This window comes from Pseudopodoces humilis, chromosome 26, assembly GCF_049639895.1.
Source record: "Pseudopodoces humilis isolate 2021_Gansu_Grassland_sample_001 chromosome 26, ASM4963989v1, whole genome shotgun sequence".
Classification (NCBI taxonomy): domain Eukaryota; kingdom Metazoa; phylum Chordata; class Aves; order Passeriformes; family Paridae; genus Pseudopodoces; species Pseudopodoces humilis.
This window is the reverse complement of record NC_142225.1, coordinates 439,276-460,373: the sequence shown is the minus strand read 5'-3', so window position 1 is coordinate 460,373 and position 21,098 is coordinate 439,276. Positions and strand designations below refer to the sequence as shown.

The 21,098-nt window shown below is 56.8% G+C and overlaps 2 protein-coding genes across 12 annotated transcripts; one reads left to right on the top strand and one right to left on the bottom strand.

The window, feature by feature from the left end:
• The first annotated feature begins 91 nt into the window (after positions 1-91).
• Positions 92-9,854, top strand: TMEM9 (transmembrane protein 9). Of its 2 annotated transcripts, none has more exons than XM_088067175.1 (6): positions 92-163; positions 4,737-4,852; positions 4,949-5,040; positions 5,478-5,586; positions 7,421-7,552; positions 8,792-9,854. In XM_088067175.1, exons 2-6 carry the CDS (start codon positions 4,760-4,762, stop codon positions 8,939-8,941), a joined length of 576 nt encoding a protein of 191 aa, XP_087923301.1. In that variant the 5' UTR covers positions 92-163; positions 4,737-4,759; the 3' UTR covers positions 8,942-9,854. The 2 variants fall into 2 exon arrangements, with proteins under 2 accessions (XP_087923301.1, XP_087923302.1); XM_088067176.1 differs by having other exon boundaries at positions 145-163; positions 4,751-4,852.
• Positions 9,855-10,953: 1,099 nt separating this feature from the next.
• LOC102103698 (alpha-1,6-mannosyl-glycoprotein 4-beta-N-acetylglucosaminyltransferase-like) lies at positions 10,954-20,977 on the bottom strand. Of its 10 annotated transcripts, none has more exons than XM_088067031.1 (6): positions 19,983-20,977; positions 18,441-18,689; positions 14,379-14,475; positions 13,664-13,787; positions 13,243-13,390; positions 10,954-12,291 (listed from the first exon to the last, which is right to left on the bottom strand). In XM_088067031.1, the coding sequence occupies exons 4-6, from the start codon at positions 13,766-13,768 to the stop codon at positions 11,150-11,152; spliced, it is 1,395 nt and encodes a 464-aa protein (XP_087923157.1). In that variant the 5' UTR covers positions 13,769-13,787; positions 14,379-14,475; positions 18,441-18,689; positions 19,983-20,977; the 3' UTR covers positions 10,954-11,149. The 10 variants fall into 10 exon arrangements, with proteins under 10 accessions (XP_087923157.1, XP_087923156.1, XP_087923158.1 ...); XM_088067030.1 differs by having other exon boundaries at positions 14,379-14,460; XM_088067032.1 differs by lacking the exon at positions 14,379-14,475.
• Between the last annotated feature and the right edge of the window lie 121 nt (positions 20,978-21,098).

Below are 21,098 nucleotides of genomic sequence, written 5' to 3'. Positions count from 1 at the left end.
CTCGGGCCGGGGCCGCGCCCGGGCCGGGGCCGCGCTCGGGCCGGGGCCGCGCCCGGGCCGGGGCCGCGCTCGGGCCGGGGCCGCGCTCGGGCCGGGGCCGCGCTCGGGCCGGGGCCGCGCTCGGGCCGGGGCCGCGCTCGGGCCGGGGCCGCAGCGAGGGCAGGTAAGGGGGATGTGTGGGGATCGTATGGGGATCGTATGGGGATGTATAGAGATGTACAGGGATGTACAGGGATGTACGGGGATGTATGGGGATTGTATGGGGCTCATATGGGGATGTATGGGGATGTACAGGGATGTACGGGGATGTACAGGGATGTATAGGGATGTATAGGGATGTATGGGGATGTACGGGGATGTATAGAGATGTACAGGGATGTACGGGGATGTACGGGGATGTACAGGGATGTACGGGGATGTATGGGGATTGTATGGGGCTCATATGGGGATGTATGGGGATGTACAGGGATGTACGGGGATGTACGGGGATGTATAGGGATGTATAGGGATGTATAGGGATGTATAGGGATGTACGGGGATGTACGGGGATGTATAGGGATGTACGGGGATGTACGGGGATGTACGGGGATGTACAGGGATGTATAGGGATGTACGGGGATGTACGGGGATGTATAGGGATGTATAGGGATGTATAGGGATGTACGGGGATGTACGGGGATGTATAGGGATGTACGGGGATGTACGGGGATGTACGGGGATGTACAGGGATGTATAGGGATGTACGGGGATGTACGGGGATGTATAGGGATGTATAGGGATGTACGGGGATGTACGGGGATGTACAGGGATGTATAGGGATGTACGGGGATGTACGGGGATGTATAGGGATGTATAGGGATGTACGGGGATGTACGGGGATGTATAGGGATGTACGGGGATGTACGGGGATGTACGGGGATGTACAGGGATGTATAGGGATGTACGGGGATGTACGGGGATGTACAGGGATGTATAGGGATGTATAGGGATGTACGGGGATGTACGGGGATGTACGGGGATGTGTGGGGATGTACAGGGATGTACAGGGATGTACGGGGATGTACGGGGATGTATAGGGATGTACAGGGATGTACAGGGATGTATAGGGATGTACAGGGATGTACAGGGATGTACGGGGATGTATAGGGATGTACAGGGATGTACAGGGATGTACAGGGATGTATAGGGATGTACAGGGATGTACGGGGATGTGTGGGGATGTACAGGGATGTACAGGGATGTATAGGGATGTACAGGGATGTACGGGGATGTATAGGGATGTATGGGGATGTACGGGGATGTATAGGGATGTACAGGGATGTACGGGGATGTGTGGGGATGTACAGGGATGTACAGGGATGTATAGGGATGTACAGGGATGTACGGGGATGTATAGGGATGTATGGGGATGTACGGGGATGTATAGGGATGTACGGGGATGTATAGGGATGTATGGGGATGTACGGGGATGTATAGGGATGTATAGGGATGTACGGGGATGTATAGGGATGTATAGGGATGTACGGGGATGTATAGGGATGTATGGGGATGTACGGGGATGTATGGGGATGTACAGGGATGTACGGGGATGTATAGGGATGTATGGGGATGTACGGGGATGTATGGGGATGTATAGGGATGTACGGGGATGTATGGGGATGTATAGGGATGTACAGGGCTCGCATGGGGCTCGTGTGGCCGGGCCCTGCGGCACTCAGGCCGGCCCTGGCCGTGCTCCCCGCTCCGGGCCGGGCTGTGCGGGACCAGGCCCGGGCAGCCGCGGGCTCCAGGCTCAGGGGGCCGGGGGCGAGCGGCGGTGGAGGCCCCGGCGGGGCTGAGGGAGCGGACGGTGGGAGCGGCGGTGGAAGCCCCGGCAGGGCTGAGGGAGCGGTGCTGGAAGCCCCGGCGGGGCTGAGGGAGCGGCGGTGGAAGCCCCGCTCCGGGCTGAGGGAGCGGCCGGGGGCGAGCGGCGATGGAGGCCCCGGCGGGGCTGAGGGAGCGGTGCTGGAAGCCCCGGCAGGGCTGAGGGAGCGGTGCTGGAAGCCCCGGCAGGGCTGGGGGAGCGGCGGTGGAGGCCCCGGCAGGGCTGAGGGAGCGGTGCTGGAAGCCCCGGCAGGGCTGAGGGAGCGGTGCTGGAAGCCCCGGCAGGGCTGAGGGAGCGGCGATGGAGGCCCCGGCAGGGCTGAGGGAGCGGCGGTGGAAGCCCCGGCAGGGCTGAGGGAGCGGCGGTGGGAGCGGCGGTGGAAGCCCCGGCGGGGCTGAGGGAGCGGACGGGGGGGAGCGGCGGTGGAGGCCCCGGCAGGGCTGAGGGAGCGGTGCTGGAAGCCCCGGCGGGGCTGAGGGAGCGGACGGGGGGAGCGGCGGTGGAGGCCCCGGCAGGGCTGAGGGAGCGGACGGGGGGAGCGGCGGTGGAGGCCCCGGCAGGGCTGAGGGAGCGGTGCTGGAAGCCCCGGCAGGGCTGAGGGAGCGGTGCTGGAAGCCCCGGCAGGGCTGAGGGAGCGGCGATGGAGGCCCCGGCAGGGCTGAGGGAGCGGCGGTGGAAGCCCCGGCAGGGCTGAGGGAGCGGCGGTGGAAGCCCCGGCAGGGCTGAGGGAGCGGCGGTGGAAGCCCCGGCAGGGCTGAGGGAGCGGCGGTGGAGGCCCCGGCGGGGCTGAGGGAGCGGCGGTGGAGGCCCCGGCGGGGCTGAGGGAGCCCCCGGGCCTTGGCTGGGAATGGAGGCGCCCGGCTCTGGCCGGGTCTGTCGGGGGTGCTGCGAGCACAGATCCGGGAAGGAACACGGGCCCGAGTCTTAGAAGGGCCCCAGGTGATGTTCACAGAATCATCCCAGAACGGTTTGGCTGGGAAGGGACCGTAAAGCTTACCCATCTCAACCCCTGCCGTGGGCAAGGACACGTTCCGGGAGAGCAGCCTGGCCTCGGACACCTCCAGGGACGGGGAAGTTAAAGATGAGGCGACCACAGGGAGGAAGGAGCGAGGGGAGCTGTGGACAGCGGAGCCCTGCACAGCCTTTTGTGGGGCTGATCCTGGCAGCTGCCACACACTCCCAAACCCCAGGAACTCAGCCCGTAGCCACTGCTGGGCTCGCTGCACAATGGGGTTTGGTCCAGGTGCAGCTGCTTGTGGCTGCTGGGGGCTGGCCTGATGGTCTGGAAAGAACAGCACCAAGGCATGTATGCATGGACCTTTGCTGTCAAACTCTGGAGATGAATATGCCTTAATTATCCTTTGTGTGGCTGAGGGTGTTCTGCAGTTCATAGTGTGTGAACTCTGACCAGGTTCTAAGTTTTTGTTTAGTTCATGTGTTTTCCCCTACTGTTATTAAAAGTGACATTTAGGAGTTGTTCAGATATTCTGAATTTGACTGAGAGGCTAAAACTGAATTCCAGGTTCATGCCCCATTGTTGTGTTAAAAATTCAGACAAAAGTCCAGACCCACTTAAAACGGGGAATGTGCACTGGGCAGCTCAGGTAAGTCCTGTTCTCCAGATCTGTGGTGATCTGAACCCCTGGAGTACAGGGGAGTGTCCCTGGGAAGGACCATTGTTTGAGGAGATTGTTGAAATGGGTGATCCAAGACGTTAATAAATCATGTGATGAGGTGATAGGACTGGGATGCATTTCAGAGGTCTGGCAGCTTGTTAGAAGTTGCTGGTGTTTTGTTTAGATAAAGAAGAAAGGAACTTGGTGTTTGTAACCCATTATGTGACTTTAAGGTATTGACATAAGATAAAGCAAAGGGTGACAGAATATTGCAGTGATTTAAATCCCGATAGAATCAGGTCAGGTGATGGAGTACAGGTACCTTGAGTAACTTGTGGGATTACCTGAGAGCTGATTAATGAAGGTGTAAATTCCCTTCCTCTTCCTCTGCTGAAACAGCTTTTCTGTGCTGTCCCAAGGTCCCCAACACCTCCTCCACCTTTTCTCTCTGAGGGTGAATGCCAGTCTGGCCAAGGCCAATTTGCCTTCTGTGGCACAGGGAATAAATTCATATTCTTACAGATTTGTGGAAGCACACATCTCTGGAACAACTTTATCCACACCCACGGGGGTTGGAAGATGATCTTTAGGGTCCCTTCCTGCCCAAACCACTCTGTGATATGTAGCAAAAGGTGTTAATTCACCAAGCTACCAACCTGAAGTAATTTTAAAATCAGGATTTACTGAACAGGTATCTTGAGATAAAGGAGGTTTAGGAATTGGTTTGGAATACTTAGGAATATTCCATCCCTTCCCCATAGCTCATGACAGAAAAATACATCATTCTCTTCAGCAGCAAGACTTTGAGTGTCAGAAGATCAGTGATTGATGACACCATTCATGGCAGTGCAGCAGGGAGGCCCCAGGGTACTGCTTTAGCTCACTCTTGCTCCATGCTTTTCCTAGTTCTGTGTCCTACTGAGCAAAACTGCCAGCACCAAAATATCTGTAGCTGGGCTCCAGGGTAGTAAGAGAGGAACAGGAGGTTTTGTGCAAGTCCAATTGTAAGGAAATGAGCAGTATTTTTGCAGGGCTGGGGTAGTTTGGATGTGTGGTTGTACAGGGTGGAAGTCTTCTGACAGAAGTGTTCTTGGGATCTGTGTTCAGTGTGTCCAAGAGTTTCTGGCTGACATCAGCATTGATTCAGGAATGAATTTCTTCTTCCTGGGCAAAACAGAGGCAAGTGGGCAAAAAAAAGAAATCTGACTACCTCATTGTGGCTGCTTTCAGCTGAGATGCTTTATCTTGGTTTTGAGTTTTGTTCCCTCAGGCTCCCAGGATGTCTGCCCAGAGCTCCCGGAACTCAGCGAGCCCCATGCTGCTGCTGGTGCTGCTGGGCTGTGTCCTGTGTCCCCCAGCACAGGCCAGCAAGGTGGGTGACCCCGAGCTGTGTGTGGGGCACAGCAGAGGTGGGGGGTGAGGGGACAGAGCTGTGTCCCCTCCTTCATGTGGCTCCTGTGCCCTGCAGAGCTCTGAGGACATTCGCTGCAAGTGCATTTGCCCCCCGTACCGCAACATCAGCGGGCACATCTACAACAAGAACGTGTCCCAGAAGGACTGGTGAGTGTGTGGAGCAGCCCCAGGGGTGGGTCCCTGACAGCCAAGCTCTGGAGCTCCCAGCTGTGCTGAGGAAGGCATTCCCTGCCTGTACGTTTGCAGAGGGAACTGCTTTGGTGGGTGATGTTCAACCCAGGCCAGGGGCATTTTTTGAACAGAAATTGAGGAATTTGGGATGATATGTTAACCCACCACTCTTGGCAGATGTGGGGTGTGCTCTCCAATCTCTTCCACCTGGACTGGATCCCTCCAAAAGGTGCTGGGACAGTCTGTCCCAGGGACTTTGGGCCAGCAAGGCTGTGAGGGGAGCTCTTAAAACCAGATCAGTGTTATCAGCCTGACAGGAAAGCTGGGACACAAATAAAGTCAGCCCCGTGTCCTTGCACAGAGCACTGGTTTCACCTTGTGCTGCTGCTGACTGTGGTTTGTTTGTGCTGCAGCAACTGTCTGCACGTGGTGGAGCCCATGCCAGTGCCCGGGAATGATGTGGAGGCCTACTGCCTGCTCTGTGAGTGCAAGTACGAGGAGCGCAGCACCACCACCATCAAGGTACGAGCTCTGTGTCCTGTGTCCTGCTGCCTGACGTGCCACAGCAGCCCAGGGTGACTGCAGTCACTGCCTGTGTCCTGCTGCCTGACATGTCACAGCAGCCCAGGGTGACTGCAGTCACTGCCTGTGTCCTGCTGCCTGACATGTCACAGCAGCTCAGGGTGACTGCAGTCACTGCCTGTGTCCTGCTGCCTGACATGTCACAGCAGCCCAGGGTGACTGCAGTCACTGTCTGTATCCTGCTGCCTGACATGCCACAGCAGCTCAGTGTGACTGCAGTCACTGCCTGTGTCCTGCCCCTGACATGTCACAGCAGCTCAGTGTGACTGCAGTCACTGCCTGTGTCCTGCTGCCTGACATGTCACAGCAGCTCAGTGTGACTGCAGTCACTGCCTGTGTCCTGCTGCCTGACATGTCACAGCAGCTCAGTGTGACTGCAGTCACTGCCTGTGTCCTGCCCCTGACATGTCACAGCAGCTCAGTGTGACTGCAGTCACTGCCTGTGTCCTGCTGCCTGACATGTCACAGCAGCTCAGTGTGACTGCAGTCACTGCCTGTGTCCTGCTGCCTGACATGTCACAGCAGCTCAGTGTGACTGCAGTCACTGCCTGTGTCCTGCTGCCTGACATGTCACAGCAGCCCAGGGTGACTGCAGTCACTGTCTGTATCCTGCTGCCTGACATGCCACAGCAGCTCAGTGTGACTGCAGTCACTGCCTGTGTCCTGCCCCTGACATGTCACAGCAGCTCAGTGTGACTGCAGTCACTGCCTGTGTCCTGCTGCCTGACATGTCACAGCAGCTCAGTGTGACTGCAGTCACTGCCTGTGTCCTGCTGCCTGACATGTCACAGCAGCTCAGTGTGACTGCAGTCACTGCCTGTGTCCTGCTGCCTGACATGTCACAGCAGCTCAGTGTGACTGCAGTCACTGCCTGTGTCCTGCCCCTGACATGTCACAGCAGCCCAGGGTGACTGCAGTCACTGCCTGTGTCCTGCCCCTGACATGTCACAGCAGCTCAGTGTGACTGCAGTCACTGCCTGTGTCCTGCTGCCTGACATGTCACAGCAGCTCAGGGTGACTGCATTGGGTTCCTGGAGAAGAGCCCACAAAGAGAAAACTGTCACAGCAAGTACATGGTGGCAGTGCCAGGGGTTACAACTCTCTGAAAGGTGAGGGGTGGTTGGTTGTCCTCTTCTCCCAGGCAGCCAGTGACGGGACAAGAAGACATGGTCCCAGGCTGTGCCAGGGGAGGTTTAGGTTGGACATTAGGAAGAATTTCTTCACAAAAAGGGTGTTGGATACTGGAAGGGGCTGCCCAGGGACGAGGTGGAGTCGCTGTCCCTGGAGGTGTTCGAGGAACAGCTGGATGTGGCACTGAGTGCTCTCTGGGCAGGGTGACAAGGTGGGGATTGGTCACAGCTTGGACTCCATGATCTCAGACATATTCTCCAACTGAAGTGATTCAGGGATTCTGTGACTTCTGTGATTTCTGTGATTCTGTGTCCAAGCCAGGGGCATTCCTGGTAGTGAGGAGCTGTGTGGGAGCTCAGTCTTCTTGCTGGGGATGTGTGACAGCGCTAACTAAGCACCTCTGACCAGGGCCTTATCTTGTCTCTTATGTGCAGACCATGCCCTCAGTTGGCACAGTGAGAGCATCAGCATAGTTTGTGCAGTGATGGCACAAGCTTGGCCTCCTGGCAAGAGCAAGAGACTCTTGTGAGCAAAATGAGAACAAGAGATCACACAGAGGCAGCTGCAAAGGACCTTCCTGACCTCTGTGGTGCTTCTTATCTACACTGCTTATCCTTTCCCCCTGCGCTGTCCTCAACTGCAGGTGATCATCATCATCTACCTGTCCGTGGTGGGGGCCCTGCTACTCTACATGGCGTTCCTGGTGCTCGTGGACCCCCTGATCCGCAAGCCAGACCCCTACACCCAGCCCCTGCACAACGAGGAGGACAGCGAGGTGAGGGGGCAGGGGGACAGGACGATGGGGGACAGGGAAACAGTGACCTCCTGCTTGTCTCCTCTGACCCAGTGAAGGACCAGCATTGTGGTTTAGGGACAGTTACACAGGTGAACATTTAGACTCAGACCTCTGCAGGTCGTGCAGAAGCATGAGGAATATTCAAAGCTCTGTGAAACGAGCCCAAGGCAAGCCCTGCCCTCAGAGGCAGAGGGAGCTTTGTAGCAACTGGCCTGAATTTGCTTTGTCCATTTAGAGGGAGCAAAAAGTCAAACAGATCCTGTTTGTGCAGTGTCCCAGGTGGAGTTTTGTGGTGCTGAGCTTCCAGGGAAAGATGAGCTTGAGTGTTGGCTGAAATGTCCTCTAGACACTTAAAACATGGCCTATGAGATGCTGTTTGATCCTGCTCTGGGGCTGGGCCCTGAGCTGTATCCAGGCTGTTTTTCCTTGTGTTTCTCCCCAGAGCACAATTTCATTCAAACCCCATCTTTTTGTGGGATGCTGGTGTACAAGCCATGGGCAAAATGATTAGGACCCAGTAGCAAAGAAAGAGCCACTCTCTATCTTTGTCTCACACCAGTTTAGGGAGAGGACAAATTTCTTGCTGCATAAAATCCAGGCAGTTACAGCACTGTGTTGGACTATCCTGTTTGTACTTTGTTGTGAGTATAAACTATTTGGCCTAATTCCTTCATACTCTGATGTGAGGAGCAGCTGCTCCAGAGTTCACAGTTCATCCATTGCCTCCCTCTGCTGCAAAAGGAGGTCCTGCAGGAGGAGATGAATTGTACCCCAAAGTCATGGGCTTGCACCCCCTCTGCAGCAGTAATTCAGATCCAGATCCAGGTGCCTGTGGTAAATGGTGTCAGGGGAGGTTTATCTCACTCCAGTATGCTGGACTAAGTCCACTGGGATAGGCCTTGTTTGTTTGCCATGCTGGATCTCCTGGTTTTAGCAGGGGGATGTGGTTCACTTTGGCTCCTTGCAGACTCCAAGAGTGAATTTCCAACAGAGCTTTGTGCAGTTCCTCCCCTGGGGACTTCTGTCTGGAGTCATGGGTGATCCCCAAGGTCAAGGACTTGGGGCTGGTGTTGAGGAGCTCTCAAAAAGAGGTTTTTCATCAGAACAACTCAAACCTTGAACTGCTCTTTCAGGTGCAGTTTCTCCCCAAGTCAGCTGCCTCCCTCTGTGCTTGGGCTGGGCATTGCCAGGTCTCCAGCCCCGTTCTTTTCCTTGTAGGACACTCGCTCCCTGGCTGCAGTGCCCACCCTGGCTGGTGCCAGGGCCAACACGGTGCTGGAGCGGATGGAGGGGGCGCAGCAGCGCTGGAAGCGGCAGGTGCAGGAGCAGAGGAAGACGGTGTTCGACCGGCACAAGATGCTCAGCTAGGCTGGGCTCTGCCACATCAGGACACCCCAGCGTTGGAATGGAACTCCAACCCTCCCTGATTCACCATCTCCAGAGGGAGCAGCAGCCCCAAAGGCTTCTCTGCTCGTGTCCTCTGCCGTTCCTTTGCCCAGCCTCGCTGGCCCTGGGGCTGTGACTGCCATGTGGAGCTCGGCTGAACGTGGGACTCCATCAGCCCACCCCAGCAGAAACAGGCTGGGAACAGAGAGCTGGGAGCTGGCTGAGTCTTCCTGGGATAAAAATAGTGGGAGAATTTTGATGTGGGATAAATTATGTGATGTTTCTCCAGGATGCAGCAGCCACCTCCTCCCCCAGTGTGCACTGATGGTCCGTGGGCATTGTGGTGCTGAGCCACATATGCAGCACAGGAATAAAGGGGAGGGAGTTTCTGCCAGTGGGCACTGCTGCTTCCACTTACCCTGATGTAAATGGAGAGATTTCCATACCTCTGGAGTCTGTCCAGGTTTACACCAGCATAACTGAGACTGCAGCTTGCTTCTGGGCAGGTGAATATCACAAAACCTGTTAGTACCTACATCAGTAAGAGTCCAACAGATAAAAAGCTGATTTACATTTCTATCTTTTTGTGCTGTACCGGTAGATAAAAACCTCCTGGGGTGAAACCTCTCCATTTACACCTACACTGGTGACTCTTGGTGTTCTCCCAGGGTGGGCAGCAGCATTTGTGTCCAAGAGAACTGGGGCAAAGGCTCTCCTGGAGCACTGGAAATGCCTGTCAAGGCCCTGGACACTTGTGTCATTCAGAACACTCCCAAGAGCTGACAGGACTTGGGCTGTGTGGAGGAAGCTGCAGTGGTTCTGCTGTGTGTATCGATCCCACGGAGAACATTTGGAGTTTATGGTGTAGCACCTCTGTATTAAATGCAGACAAAGATCTACTGCCTGAGTGACTTTTTGTCAGGGGAAAATCCCCATCTTGCCAGGTCTGGGGCTCTCCATCTGCCTCCCAGTGCCCAGCAGGTGATCTGATGGCACCTGAAGCCAGAGCTGTGGTTATGGCACTGCAGGAGTGTCCCTGGCACTGCTCCCTGCTGACAGCAACTGTCCTGCTCCAGGCTGGGAACACAGGCAGACCAGAGTCCTGCTTGGCACAGGTCAGTGACTTCACTTCTCTGGGCTATCCCGTGGGAAAGCTAAGCAGACTGGAATTCTACCTTTTCAAGAAGCTGAGAAATTGTAGCTAAAAGCTTAATTGGGAGAGGTGCCAGTCACTGCCCTGTGTGTTGGGGTCTGCAGCTGCTGGTGGAGCATGCAGCCCCCCAAGCTGACCCTGCCAGACAAACCCAAAGAGCAGCCTTTGGGAGCCTGTGTGTACCCCAGTTAGCCTTCAGCAGCTCACTGGGCTGAAAGGGGCCGAGAGCTTCACATCATCCCGAGGTCACGTTTTCCTTGGCTCAATCTTTCCCTAGTGCTCCATTCGAGGCATTGCTCCCCTTTGTATGAGCCCCATCTTGCCTGTCCTTCCCTCTCGGTGTGGATCCCGCATGGACACGAGGTGAGGTCGCTGGGAGCTGGTTTTTTCCCTTGGAGGGAGAGAACCAGCAGCTCTGTTTGGAGGCACTGCTCAGGGCCGGGCCAATGGGTCCCTCTGGTGGCCGTCGCCCCCAGCCAGCACCGGGACATTGCGGGGCACCAGTGCAAGCTCGCTGCTGCCACAAACCTGCTGAACCTGCAGGAGGGGCTTGGGGAGCAGCACCCCCAGACCCTCCCCTCACCCCTCCAGGAGCAGCTGGGAAATGGGGTCAGAGAGGAGGGAGTTAGAAACCAAGAATTTTGGAAAAAGTTAGAAAACTTAGAGCAGGTTAGTGGAGAGGCTGCAAAAAATACCACTGCCTGATTAATTACTTGGTTTGTTAATTAGTTGATCAGCTTTGTCCTGTACATCATCTGTCCTGGGAGAAAAGGTTTTCTACTGCCCAGCCTTGAATTCCCAAGCCCCTTCCCCTCCCTGTGCCCCCTCCCTGGCTCACTGGAGCATCCCCCAGGCAGGCACATCCTGATGGGTCCCACTCCTAAACCCATCCACAGCCCACAGCAGTGGTTCCCATCTCTCCAGACATGGGGCTGTGGGAGTCAGTAATTTAATTTCTTATCCAAAAAAGGAATGTGAAAAATAAAGGACCTCTTAGAACCAAATGCAGGTTTGACATCCTGCCACAGTTGTTGTGCTCAAGTGCCTGCTGTGGTCCAGATATCGATGCTCTGGATGATGAGCCACTCGCTCTGGTCCTGGGTCACCCGGATCCTCACACACTCCACGGGCCCAGGCAGGACGGTCTCCAGGCCCTGCTGCTCCAGGGTCCCTCTCTTGAAGGAGCCCACGGGGACATAGGAGGAGCAGTCCTGGCTGTGGTGCCGGCTCCAGCCCAGCTCCAGCAGCCCTGCGTGCAGGAAATCGCCCGGGCGCTCCACAGAGCCCGTGCGCACCCGGACACGGCTGACGTGGGCTGGCTGCTGGAACACGATGGAAAAAGTACTACCAGCTGCTGGGGCTTTGCCCCAAAAGTAGCCCTGTGCTGAGCTGTAGGCCTTGTGGGGCTCGTAGTTCTCAAGGACGGACATGCTGGTGTGCAGGGATGCCGGCGGGTTGTCTGGGAGGTCCGAGGCATCGGCCTGGAAATCCTCGTCCTCCAGCCGGTTGACAGTGCCCTGGAAGGAGGAGTAGAAGCCCATGTGCTGGAAGAGGGACGGCCTGAAGCGGATCACGTCCTTCTGGGCAAGCAGCTGGCGGAAGTGGACCAGCAGCCAGTCACAGGGCATTTCCTGGTAGAAGAGGAGGAGGAAGCGAGCCAGGCGAGGAAGATCACTGGAGCGGTAGAGCTTCCCAATGTAGCCCAGCTTGGAGAATTCGAGGGTGGCCCAGTTGGAGCCCTGCTGGGAAGCCAGTGCCCTGCGGATGGCTGTCAGGAAGGACCTGGCGCTCCACACGTCGTCCTCGATCATTAGGTAGTAGGAGGAGAGGTTGGCGGCGAAGGCAAGCAGGAAGGCATAGTCCACGTTCTGCTTGGAGCGGAACCTCACTCGCTCCTCGGCGTCATTGAAGTTCCTCTTCAGGCCTTCCAGGGTGGGGTAGAACTCAGGGGGAGCGTGGATGAGCAGGAGCCGACCCAGGAGGATGTGGTGAGCGAACTTCTGGGCGATGGTGGCGGCAACGCGCACGTTCCAGCCGGGGTCGGTGTCAGCCAGGTGCACCACCACCACCATCTCCTGCAGCTCCTCCTCCGTGGACTGGCTGAACAGGGACTGGAGCGTGGCCAGCAGGTAGAAACCACGTGGCCTCTGCACAGATGCCATTCCCACTGCCAGGAATTCTGCAAGGCAAAGGAAAGGCTTGAGCAGGCACAGGGAGTGACCTGGGATCAGCACAATGATGTTCCTCCCTGCAAGATGTAATGAAAGGCCTCCAAAATGCTCTTCCCATGGCCAGCCTGCAGGGTCAATGCTGCTTGTAACCCGTCTAAGGCCGCTGGGTCCTTCCTGAAGCTGAAGCCTTCATTGTCTCAGGAGGGGCCCAAAATTGGCCCAAATGGCAGCAAGAGGCAGGCTGAGGAGGCAGGGGCCCCTCTGAAGAAAAATTCCTGAAAAACACCTTAAAAAAGCCAAACCCAAGTAACAGTGCAGAGAGAGTCTACAGGGCAGGAATGGCTTATTGGTATGGCTGCACATTCTGGAAGCGTTCCCCACTCCACACCTCATGGAGATGCACCCACCTGGGACCAGGCACCTTCTGTCCTCCCCATGGCCCAGCAGTAGTTCAGCTTCTCTTGCTGCTGGTTGGGGCAGCACCATTCCTGCGCTGGTTCCAGCACAGCCTCACAGGTTGTCCTGAGCTCCTTCCCACAAGGTTTGCATGGGAACTGCTTCTTGTGCACCTGTCCAAGAGCTTGGCCCACTTCTCCCACACTGTGGAGTTGTCCCAGTGATCCAGCTGACCATCTCCACTGGAACCTCAACCCCAGGGAGATGGGATCTCAGCAACCCTCTCCAGAAAGGTCTGGGAAGCCCAAAACACCAGTCACCCCACTCCCAAGGTGCAGAGACTTGGACCCTGTGTGGAGCAAATGGAGCTTCCCCAACTCCTCCATCCCGAGAGTGAGCAGTGAAGGCTGTGGAGATTTTGGAGGAGGCTGTGGGCAGGTCCCCACCCACAAAGGCTGGACACAGCCCCTCCCTGCCCCAGCAGCAGTGATGGGGCAGGTCTGTGCTGGGATGTGCACCTGTGCACACCCAGATGTGCACACCCAGAGTCCAGGACCACTCACTTTTCCGGGGAGCCAGGGAGCCAGCAAGGAGCTGGTAGGAGACGTTGTGGAGTGCAGAGAGCTCGTCTGTGTCCCTGAGGATGTGCTGGGCTCCCTCTGGCTGCAGCAGCTGCAGGATCGTGTCAGGAGCCAGGCCCCTGAGCTGCACCTGCATGGGAGCCACAGGCAACCAGGTCACATCCCAGAGCACCATGCAGCAAGAGGGGATGACAATAGGGGGACCCAGAAGCGAAGGAGAGCCCCTGGATTATGGGGTCCATCTGCCCAAGGTAACCCCAGGGAGAGAAGGCAGAGCTGGGGGTTGGGGGTGACATGGGGCTGGGAAGAGAGCAGAGCTGAGGTCAGGGTCCATGTGGGGCAGAAAGGAATAGAGGATACTCCAGTGGCCTCTCCAGTGGGACATCACTGGTTGGGGACTCACCTTCAGGGGATCCTGTTCCTGCCGGCTGCCCCCATGGAGGAGGAGGAGGAGGAGGAAGGAGGCAGTGAGCAGAACCATGAGGGAGCGTTTCAGGGAGCATCGCATGGCCCCTGCTGGCTGAGGCCTGGGGAGATGGGACATGTCAGGGCACAGTCTGGGGAAAGCCACCACCCCCTGGATGGGACAGTACATGGATACACCCCTGGGACTGCCCCCCTGCCCTGAGCACCCACAGGTGCACACACTGGGGCAGCCATGGGGCATCAGGCAACACTTGTGCACTGTTCCCTTTGGGCAGGAAGGGACAGGGACACCCCAACCTGACCAGGATGAAATCAGCCAGGTACAAAATCCCCCCAAACCAGCCCCAAGCCACCTCAGCTGCCCTGGGACACCCCAAGCAGCACCCCAGAGCTGGATGCAGAAGAAATGCAGGTGACAGTACCTTAGGAAAAACTTTTTGGTCGTGGGGACACCCCAGACCAGTCACCAACACCCCAGGACTCGTTACCAAGCCCTGGGAAACACTCAGGTCTGAAATGGGCCCAGGCTGCTCTTCCAGCACCGTGAGGAGGAAGCAGCTCCCCACCTTCCTCCAGACAAACACCAGCTCGCCCTGTCCCAGCCCTGTGCCCTGACTGGCAGGACAAAAAAGGCATCCCTGAGGAGACAGTGTCACCTTCAAGGAAGTTGCAGTGAACTTGAGGTATTTTACCTTGTAGCAGAGGTATGGCAGGAGGCTAAAAGGCTCCTGTTTTTGGCTGGGTTTTTTCAGTTATAAATGTGACAGTTCTGCCCTGGAAGAGAAACAGCTGAGCCCAGGTGAGTGCCCAGTGTGACAGGGCAAACACCCTCAGCCCCATCCACACTGCACACAGTGCCTTGGCTTGGCTTGGTCAAAGCAGCTTTGAATGCAAATGTGGAGGAAAAGCCCTCCTAAGCCTTCCCAAACCAAGGCTGGGCTTCCCAGGACTGTGGCCTAAAGACTTTCTTGCCCCAACCACCACTGTGCAGGGGATGCTCCAAGCCCACCCACAGGCTCCACAGATAGGAGAAGAGCCTCTGGGGCCACTGCTCTGGAGCATATGCTGGGCTTAATTTAAGGAGAACCCTCTAATTTCTGTGCCTAGGAATCCTTTGGAGGGGTTGTCAGCTCCTGAAGAGGCTGGTGCCAAGCAGGTGCCCCTGATGTGATCTGCAGCCACTCCGTCCTTGGAGCAATGACCCCGTGCAATGAACACGTCGCGTTCCTTGGAGATAAACACTTGGAGCCAGGGAGCCGTGCTTCCAGGCAGGGCAGAGACAACAAGCTCCTGGAGCTGCTGGAAATGCCTGCACAGGCCCCAGCAGAGAGTGGGGCCTCTCCACCCCTTACAGCTCTGGACACATGGGGGACCTCACCAGCTCAGGGGGGAGCAGCATTAGGGACCTGCCTGAGCCACAGGGACGTCACACCCTGACACCACCCTGGACATGCATGTCCAAGCCTGGACCTCCAGGATCTACAACCAGGGCCATGGTGAGCTGGGAAGGGCAAGGTTTGGCCACATGGGGAACAGGTGACAAGCACAGAACAGAAGGTGAGAGTGCAGCCACATAATTAGCCCCCTAATTGGACTTTGGATTTCTGCCTCCATGGAGGAACAAAGCAGCCCAGGTAAGAGGGCACAACCAGGGGTACAGCTTCCTCCTGCTCCAGCTCCAAGTGCCTCCACAGCGTATCCCTGTCCCCACACTGCTCCAAGCACCTCATGCACTTTCTCCACAGCTCAGCACCCCACTGCAGATGTCTCCAAAAGCCACCACTGTGGGGACATTTGCCAGGAGGAGCTGAGAGCCACTTGCTTGGAGCCAAATTCCTCTCCAGCCTAAGTCCAGGGCAGGGGGAAGGAACAGTCCATTCCCAGCCTCAGTCCTACGAGGTTTCCTCTGTGAAAACTCCTGGTGTGCAGGCAGCTCCAGCTGCTTCTGCCGGCACTGGGGAGAGCAGGGCTGGTTGCACAAGGAGGAGGGAAAAGCCAGGGCTCCTTTCCCACTGCCAGGAGTGCCTTTTGTGCTGGGGGAAACTGAGGCACACACAAATGCTGTGTCACCCAGCAGGGTAAAAACACTCAGTGCCCCGCCCTGGGGATCTCGGGATGGAGAGGGGTTGCAGCAGCAGCAATGTGTGGGGGACACTGTAAATTGTGGCCATTCGGGGCTGTGTGGGATGGGGACCCCTGGGAGTCAGGCCAGGGTCTGGCCCCATGTCCCTGGGTGTCTCTGCTCCAGGGGTTGTCGCACGGGACAAAGGAGGGGAAATGCCCTGTTCCAGCAGCACACGGCTCCGGGGGCCAAAGCTTTCGGTCAGCTCAGGTGTCCCACACCTGTCCCCAGCACAGGGGGCTCCCTGCGGGAAGGGACAATTACACCGACCCTGTCCCCACCACTGAGAGCCGGGGAACGCCCCGGCCAGCCCCCTGCCCTCACCCCCGGGTCCCAGACACCCCTCCCATGGCAGCAGGAGACGGCTCCTGGCCAGCCCCGCTCTGGGCGCCCCCGCCGAGGGCAGACACTCACGGGTGGGCGGCAGCGTCGCCTCTCTGGGGCACTCGGCCCCGGCACATCCCCGGGCTGGCCACACTCTGGATCCTCGCTCGGCAAAGCCCCACCCCGAGCCCTCGCCTGCCTCCCTCAGAGGAGGAGCGTCCGCCGCCGGCCTCTGCCCCAAGAGCTCCGGAGCAGCGGCCAGGCCGGCAAGGGCCCCCAGCCCACCGAGGGAACGGAGCAGCTTCAGGGACGGGCATCCCAGCATGGGACGTGTCTGTGTCCCACCGACCCCATCCTCACAGGCTGCTCCAGTCCCCCGGGCACCACCAACCCCCGCTGGGGGCTCTTGCCAAGCCCCAGCATCCCAAACTCCAGCATGAACCTGCCATTTCACCGAGCCAGGGGCTGGGGACACGGAGCTGGGGACACGGAGCTGGCACAGCTTTTTCCCCATTTATTTTCCAGCTCTTGTGCTGAGTTGGCAAAAAACTCTGGGGCTGCAGAGCCAGAACTGCACGCCTGACACCCCGGGCCAGGGCAGAACCTGGATCCTAGCTGGGATGTAGCCCCAGGACACTCCAGCTTCCCCACACGCTCCAGCTCCTCACTGGAGTATTGGACATTGCAGCTGGGCTGGGAATGAAGCCTCTTCTGATCCCAATGAACCAATGTGGGCCACACAGGGACCTTCCTCTGCCTGGTTTGTTCCTCCACTCTCCAAGACTTTTCTCCCACTGCCTCCCTCCTCCAGACCCAGTGCAGGAACATGGCTCTGGAGCATCCACAAGTCACCAATGGCATCGCTTGTCCCCAGCTCCGGATCAACTCTTCCCCACACAGCAACTCACCCACAGCATCCCAGCGGACAGGAAGTCCCGTCCCTTCCATTCCACCCACCCCATTTATTCACACAGAAGCGTGGATCCCACTGCCCTTCTCTCCTTGCTGTCCTGGACCTCTCCTACCTTCAGGGAGCCTCACATCGCTTGTAAGAGGCTCCAACTTCTACAAATCCCCCGTAACAACTTCCAGCCCCGGCTGCTCCCTGTGGGAACACATGGAGCCTGGGACATCTCTGCACGAGAGAGATAAGGTAGGGCAGGAAGCAGGTGCTGGGAAGGTGGAAGAGACGTCCCCAGGCTCCCAGATCTGCTGGCTTTCACTTTCCCTACATCATTTGGGTTTAAATCCTTACACTCCGATGGTGTGACGGCAGTGGCTCTGTCCCAGTGGGGTCCCAGGGGCTCAGTGGGGACACTCCACCAGCACTGGAGCAGAGGCACTTGAGGATTCCCACCTGGGCAGGGGCTGGAGGACTCCAGGAGGGCCAAAGGAGGCAGGATGGGGCAGCCCAGCATAGCTTTGCTGCTCAGTGGCCCAGGATGGAAAGGAGCATGGGGCTTGGTGGCAGCTGCAGGAGGGGGAGGGATTTACTCAACCATAGCTGCACTCCTGCACAGGAAGGAAACCTGGTCTTTCCTGCCTGCGCAGAAAGGAAGAGGGAGAGGGCTGTGACACCCAGCACAGCCCTGCATCCCCAGTGCTCAGGGTGCAGCAGCCTGACCGTAGGAACAGCCAGCACTGCCAAGGGGAGCAGCAGAGCCACCAAATTCAATTCCCTGTTGGTCCCCACAGGCCACTTCAGGGTGCAGTGCTGGCATTCTCCCAGCACATTCACAAGCCTGCCTGGAGCAGGAAAGGAATCCACAGCTAGGATAGAGCTCCTGGTGCCCAGGCAAACATCCTGGGTCCTCTTGCCCTCAAAGCAGGTGCCACGAGTCCAGCCTGAACCAGTTCATTCAGCCGTGCCTTTGTGCTATGGAGCAAGTCCCAGGTGGTGGTTGGGTGATGAAAAGGAGTCCCTCCACCTGCCCCCTGTGAGAGCCACAGCACAGCCCCAGTGCCCAGGAACCAACCAGAGCCTGGCACCCAAAGCTGCTCTCAAACCTCTCTCTGGCCCCAAACCCAAACCCACTCTACTCACTGAAATATTTCACCAGGGGAAACAGGGAGGTGGCTGAAATGAGGCTAAAGGACACATTTTTGCTTGCTTTTAGAATAAGCTGAAGAAGCTGCAAAGGCTGCTCTGAGAGAGCCCCATGGCTGCACAGGCACACCCAGCACAGGGGGCTGAGGAGGACCAGTTCCCCCAGCTGGGGCCAGAGCACAGGGACTGGGATGGGACAAGCACAAGGGAACCCACAGCAGGGCCCAGCCCCCTTTCCCAAACCCCCAGGCCCCGCCTTACCCAGCTCAGCTCCTGTTGGACACCAGATCCCTGACAAGGATAGGAACAGGGTGGTGGCCAAATCTTCCTGTCTCCCCAAGGAAACCAGAGAGGCAGGCAGGATCTGTTTACAGCCCTTCCATTATTCAGGAGCAGGGCAAAGCAAAGGTAGAACGCAGCCTCACACAGCAGGGAGAGCACAGGGAGAGCCACCACGATGCTGATCTGGAGCTCCATTCCACACCACCAGGGACCCCTCTGAGCTGTGTCCTGCAGAAATGGGTGACACCAAATCACAGCCACTCCTGCCTGTGCACTCACTGCATCCCACCCTGGAGGACACCAAAGACGACTTTTTTGGCAATCAAGCTTCAAGAGAGGCTGGGCTCGGGGGCCAGGGTGGAAATCCCCTGCTCGGGGCAGAGCTTTGGTGTCACTCCCTCACCGAGCAAACCTCAGCCCAGGGTTCAGGGTGTGATGCTCTGGGTAAGGACCAAGGGAACACATGCATCTGCAGTTCTACAGAGGCAGAATACCCCCTCCATAGCATCCCTGCCACTCCTCAGCCTCCCAAAATGGATCAGAACAGGTTCCCAACCCTTGCCAGCACTGCTAACCAGTACAGCTCCAGCACTGGGAGCTTTGTAAAGGAAAAGATTGAGAATTCTTCTTGTACATTTTCTACATTTCAGCCTAGAAAACGCCTGGCCTCGGAGGGGCACCTCTGGCTTAGGGGCATCTATCTGTATCTAAATACCCATATTTGAATCCAGTAAGTCTGTTGGTGGCAGGAAACATCCCATCCACCTGCTTCCTGCTGTCACAGCCTGTGCTACCCGCTCTGGCTGCACTGCCAGGGATCAGCCGGGGAATTCTAGGAGCTGCCAAACACCTCTGCCCCCTGGATTTGCCACATGCCTGATGAGGTGTTCCTGCTTTGCCTGATGGCAGGAACACACACCCCTAGAGCTGTCCTGTGGCTCTGCACAGGAGCCAGAGCAGGGCCCAGGCTGCTGTTCCCAGCCCCACTCAGCCACAGCAGCTCCTCACAGATAAGGGCACAGCCTCGCACAGACACCAGCCTAAGGCACACACTGCTGTCAGCCTAAGGCAGGAACCAAACCACTCTGCTCCCACCCTCCAGACCCTGCAGAAACAGCTATCAGCAGGCACACAGCCCTGGCACCATCACAAGGGAGTTTTCAGGGAATGTGGCAGGAAACAGCCTGAAGCGCAGTCAGAACCAGGCTCTCTGCAGCCACCTCCCTGCAAGACAACTGGAAACTGCAGCACGACCACATTTCACTTCCTGAGCTGCACCGCCTGTCCCCGAGTTCAGTGGTGTTTAACCCCACAGCCAAAGGAAGATTGTTGTCCCCCACTTCCCTGGGGCATCTTCCTTGGAGATGGAGCCCCTGCAGCCCTTACTCACAGCTCCAGCCCCTGTCCTGTCTCTCCTGCACCACAACCAGAAGATAGCCCAGGCTCTGCTATCATGGCAGCCCCAGGAGCACAGGGACAGCACATTTACCTCTACTAAACCAATTTAAATTCAAAACTTACCTGGTGGCATCAACAGAAGTTCAGCAGTAGTGGAAAGGGAAATGTGAGGCAGGAGCTGTCCCAAATGTGTTTGAAGTCAAATGAAGAGCCTCCAACACAGATCCAAGGTTGGGGCAGATGTCCTTAGTGGTGATTTACAAAGTGGCAGAGGTACATGCAAGGAACTCCTCCTGGGCAGCTACACCAGGGTCATGTGGGGGTCACAGAATCACTGTGATATTCTGACCTGGAAGGGACTCACGAAGACCACTGAGTCCAAACCGAGACGGCAGAACTCCCTTTCCTTCAGGAGCTTCAGTGAACATCCTACACGGACAAGTGCAGCTCCTCCTGCTTGGGACCGGATGTGATGTGCAGTAGGACTGAGGAACTGAGATCTGAAAGGCAGCAAAGTTCAGTCCAGGGTATCTGCACAGCTGCTCCCCTGCCCTACAGCACCTCCTCTACACCTCCCCAGGGAGCCACGTGTTCAATTAAACCTCCAGACACGTTCATTCTGCTCACATCACACCCCCAACAGGTCCAGCCCCCGTACCCCTCACTTCTCAGTCAGCCCAGAACCACAGGAAGTTTCAGGGTTGCTTCTTCCTCACAGAAATCAATTTGTTTAGTCAAAAGCTAGATCAGTAGTTGCTTGGGGGCTTTCAACAGAAAAGATTTCTACACTGCTCTTTCAAAAGACACAGAGTCGAGTCCTTCATCACTGCTTCGGTTATTTTAGTTTATCCCCTCCTCTCCCCGTTTGTGTTCTCTAAAAAGCACCGTCTGGTTTTAAAAGTTTAGATCTTCTTTTCAAAGAAAAACACCGGTGTGAGAACTTGAGTACCTTTACGTTCAAGTGAGACTTTTGCCTTACACCTCCTCTTTGAAGTAATTCCTTTGTTTGATCATTTATGACTTTTTCTTTCCTTAAACTCAGATCTTCTGGGCTGGGAATTAAGATTATGGTTGATCACTGCTGTCTTGCTCACTGCTTCTCAGACACTGAAATATCACACTGTGCATGAACACAATTCTGCTGCAGTAAAACAAACATGGATTTTGTTTGTAAATTGTTCCTGGAAAGCAAAAGGGAAAGTTCTTGGAAAGCAAAACCTCCTGCTTCTTCCCGAACAA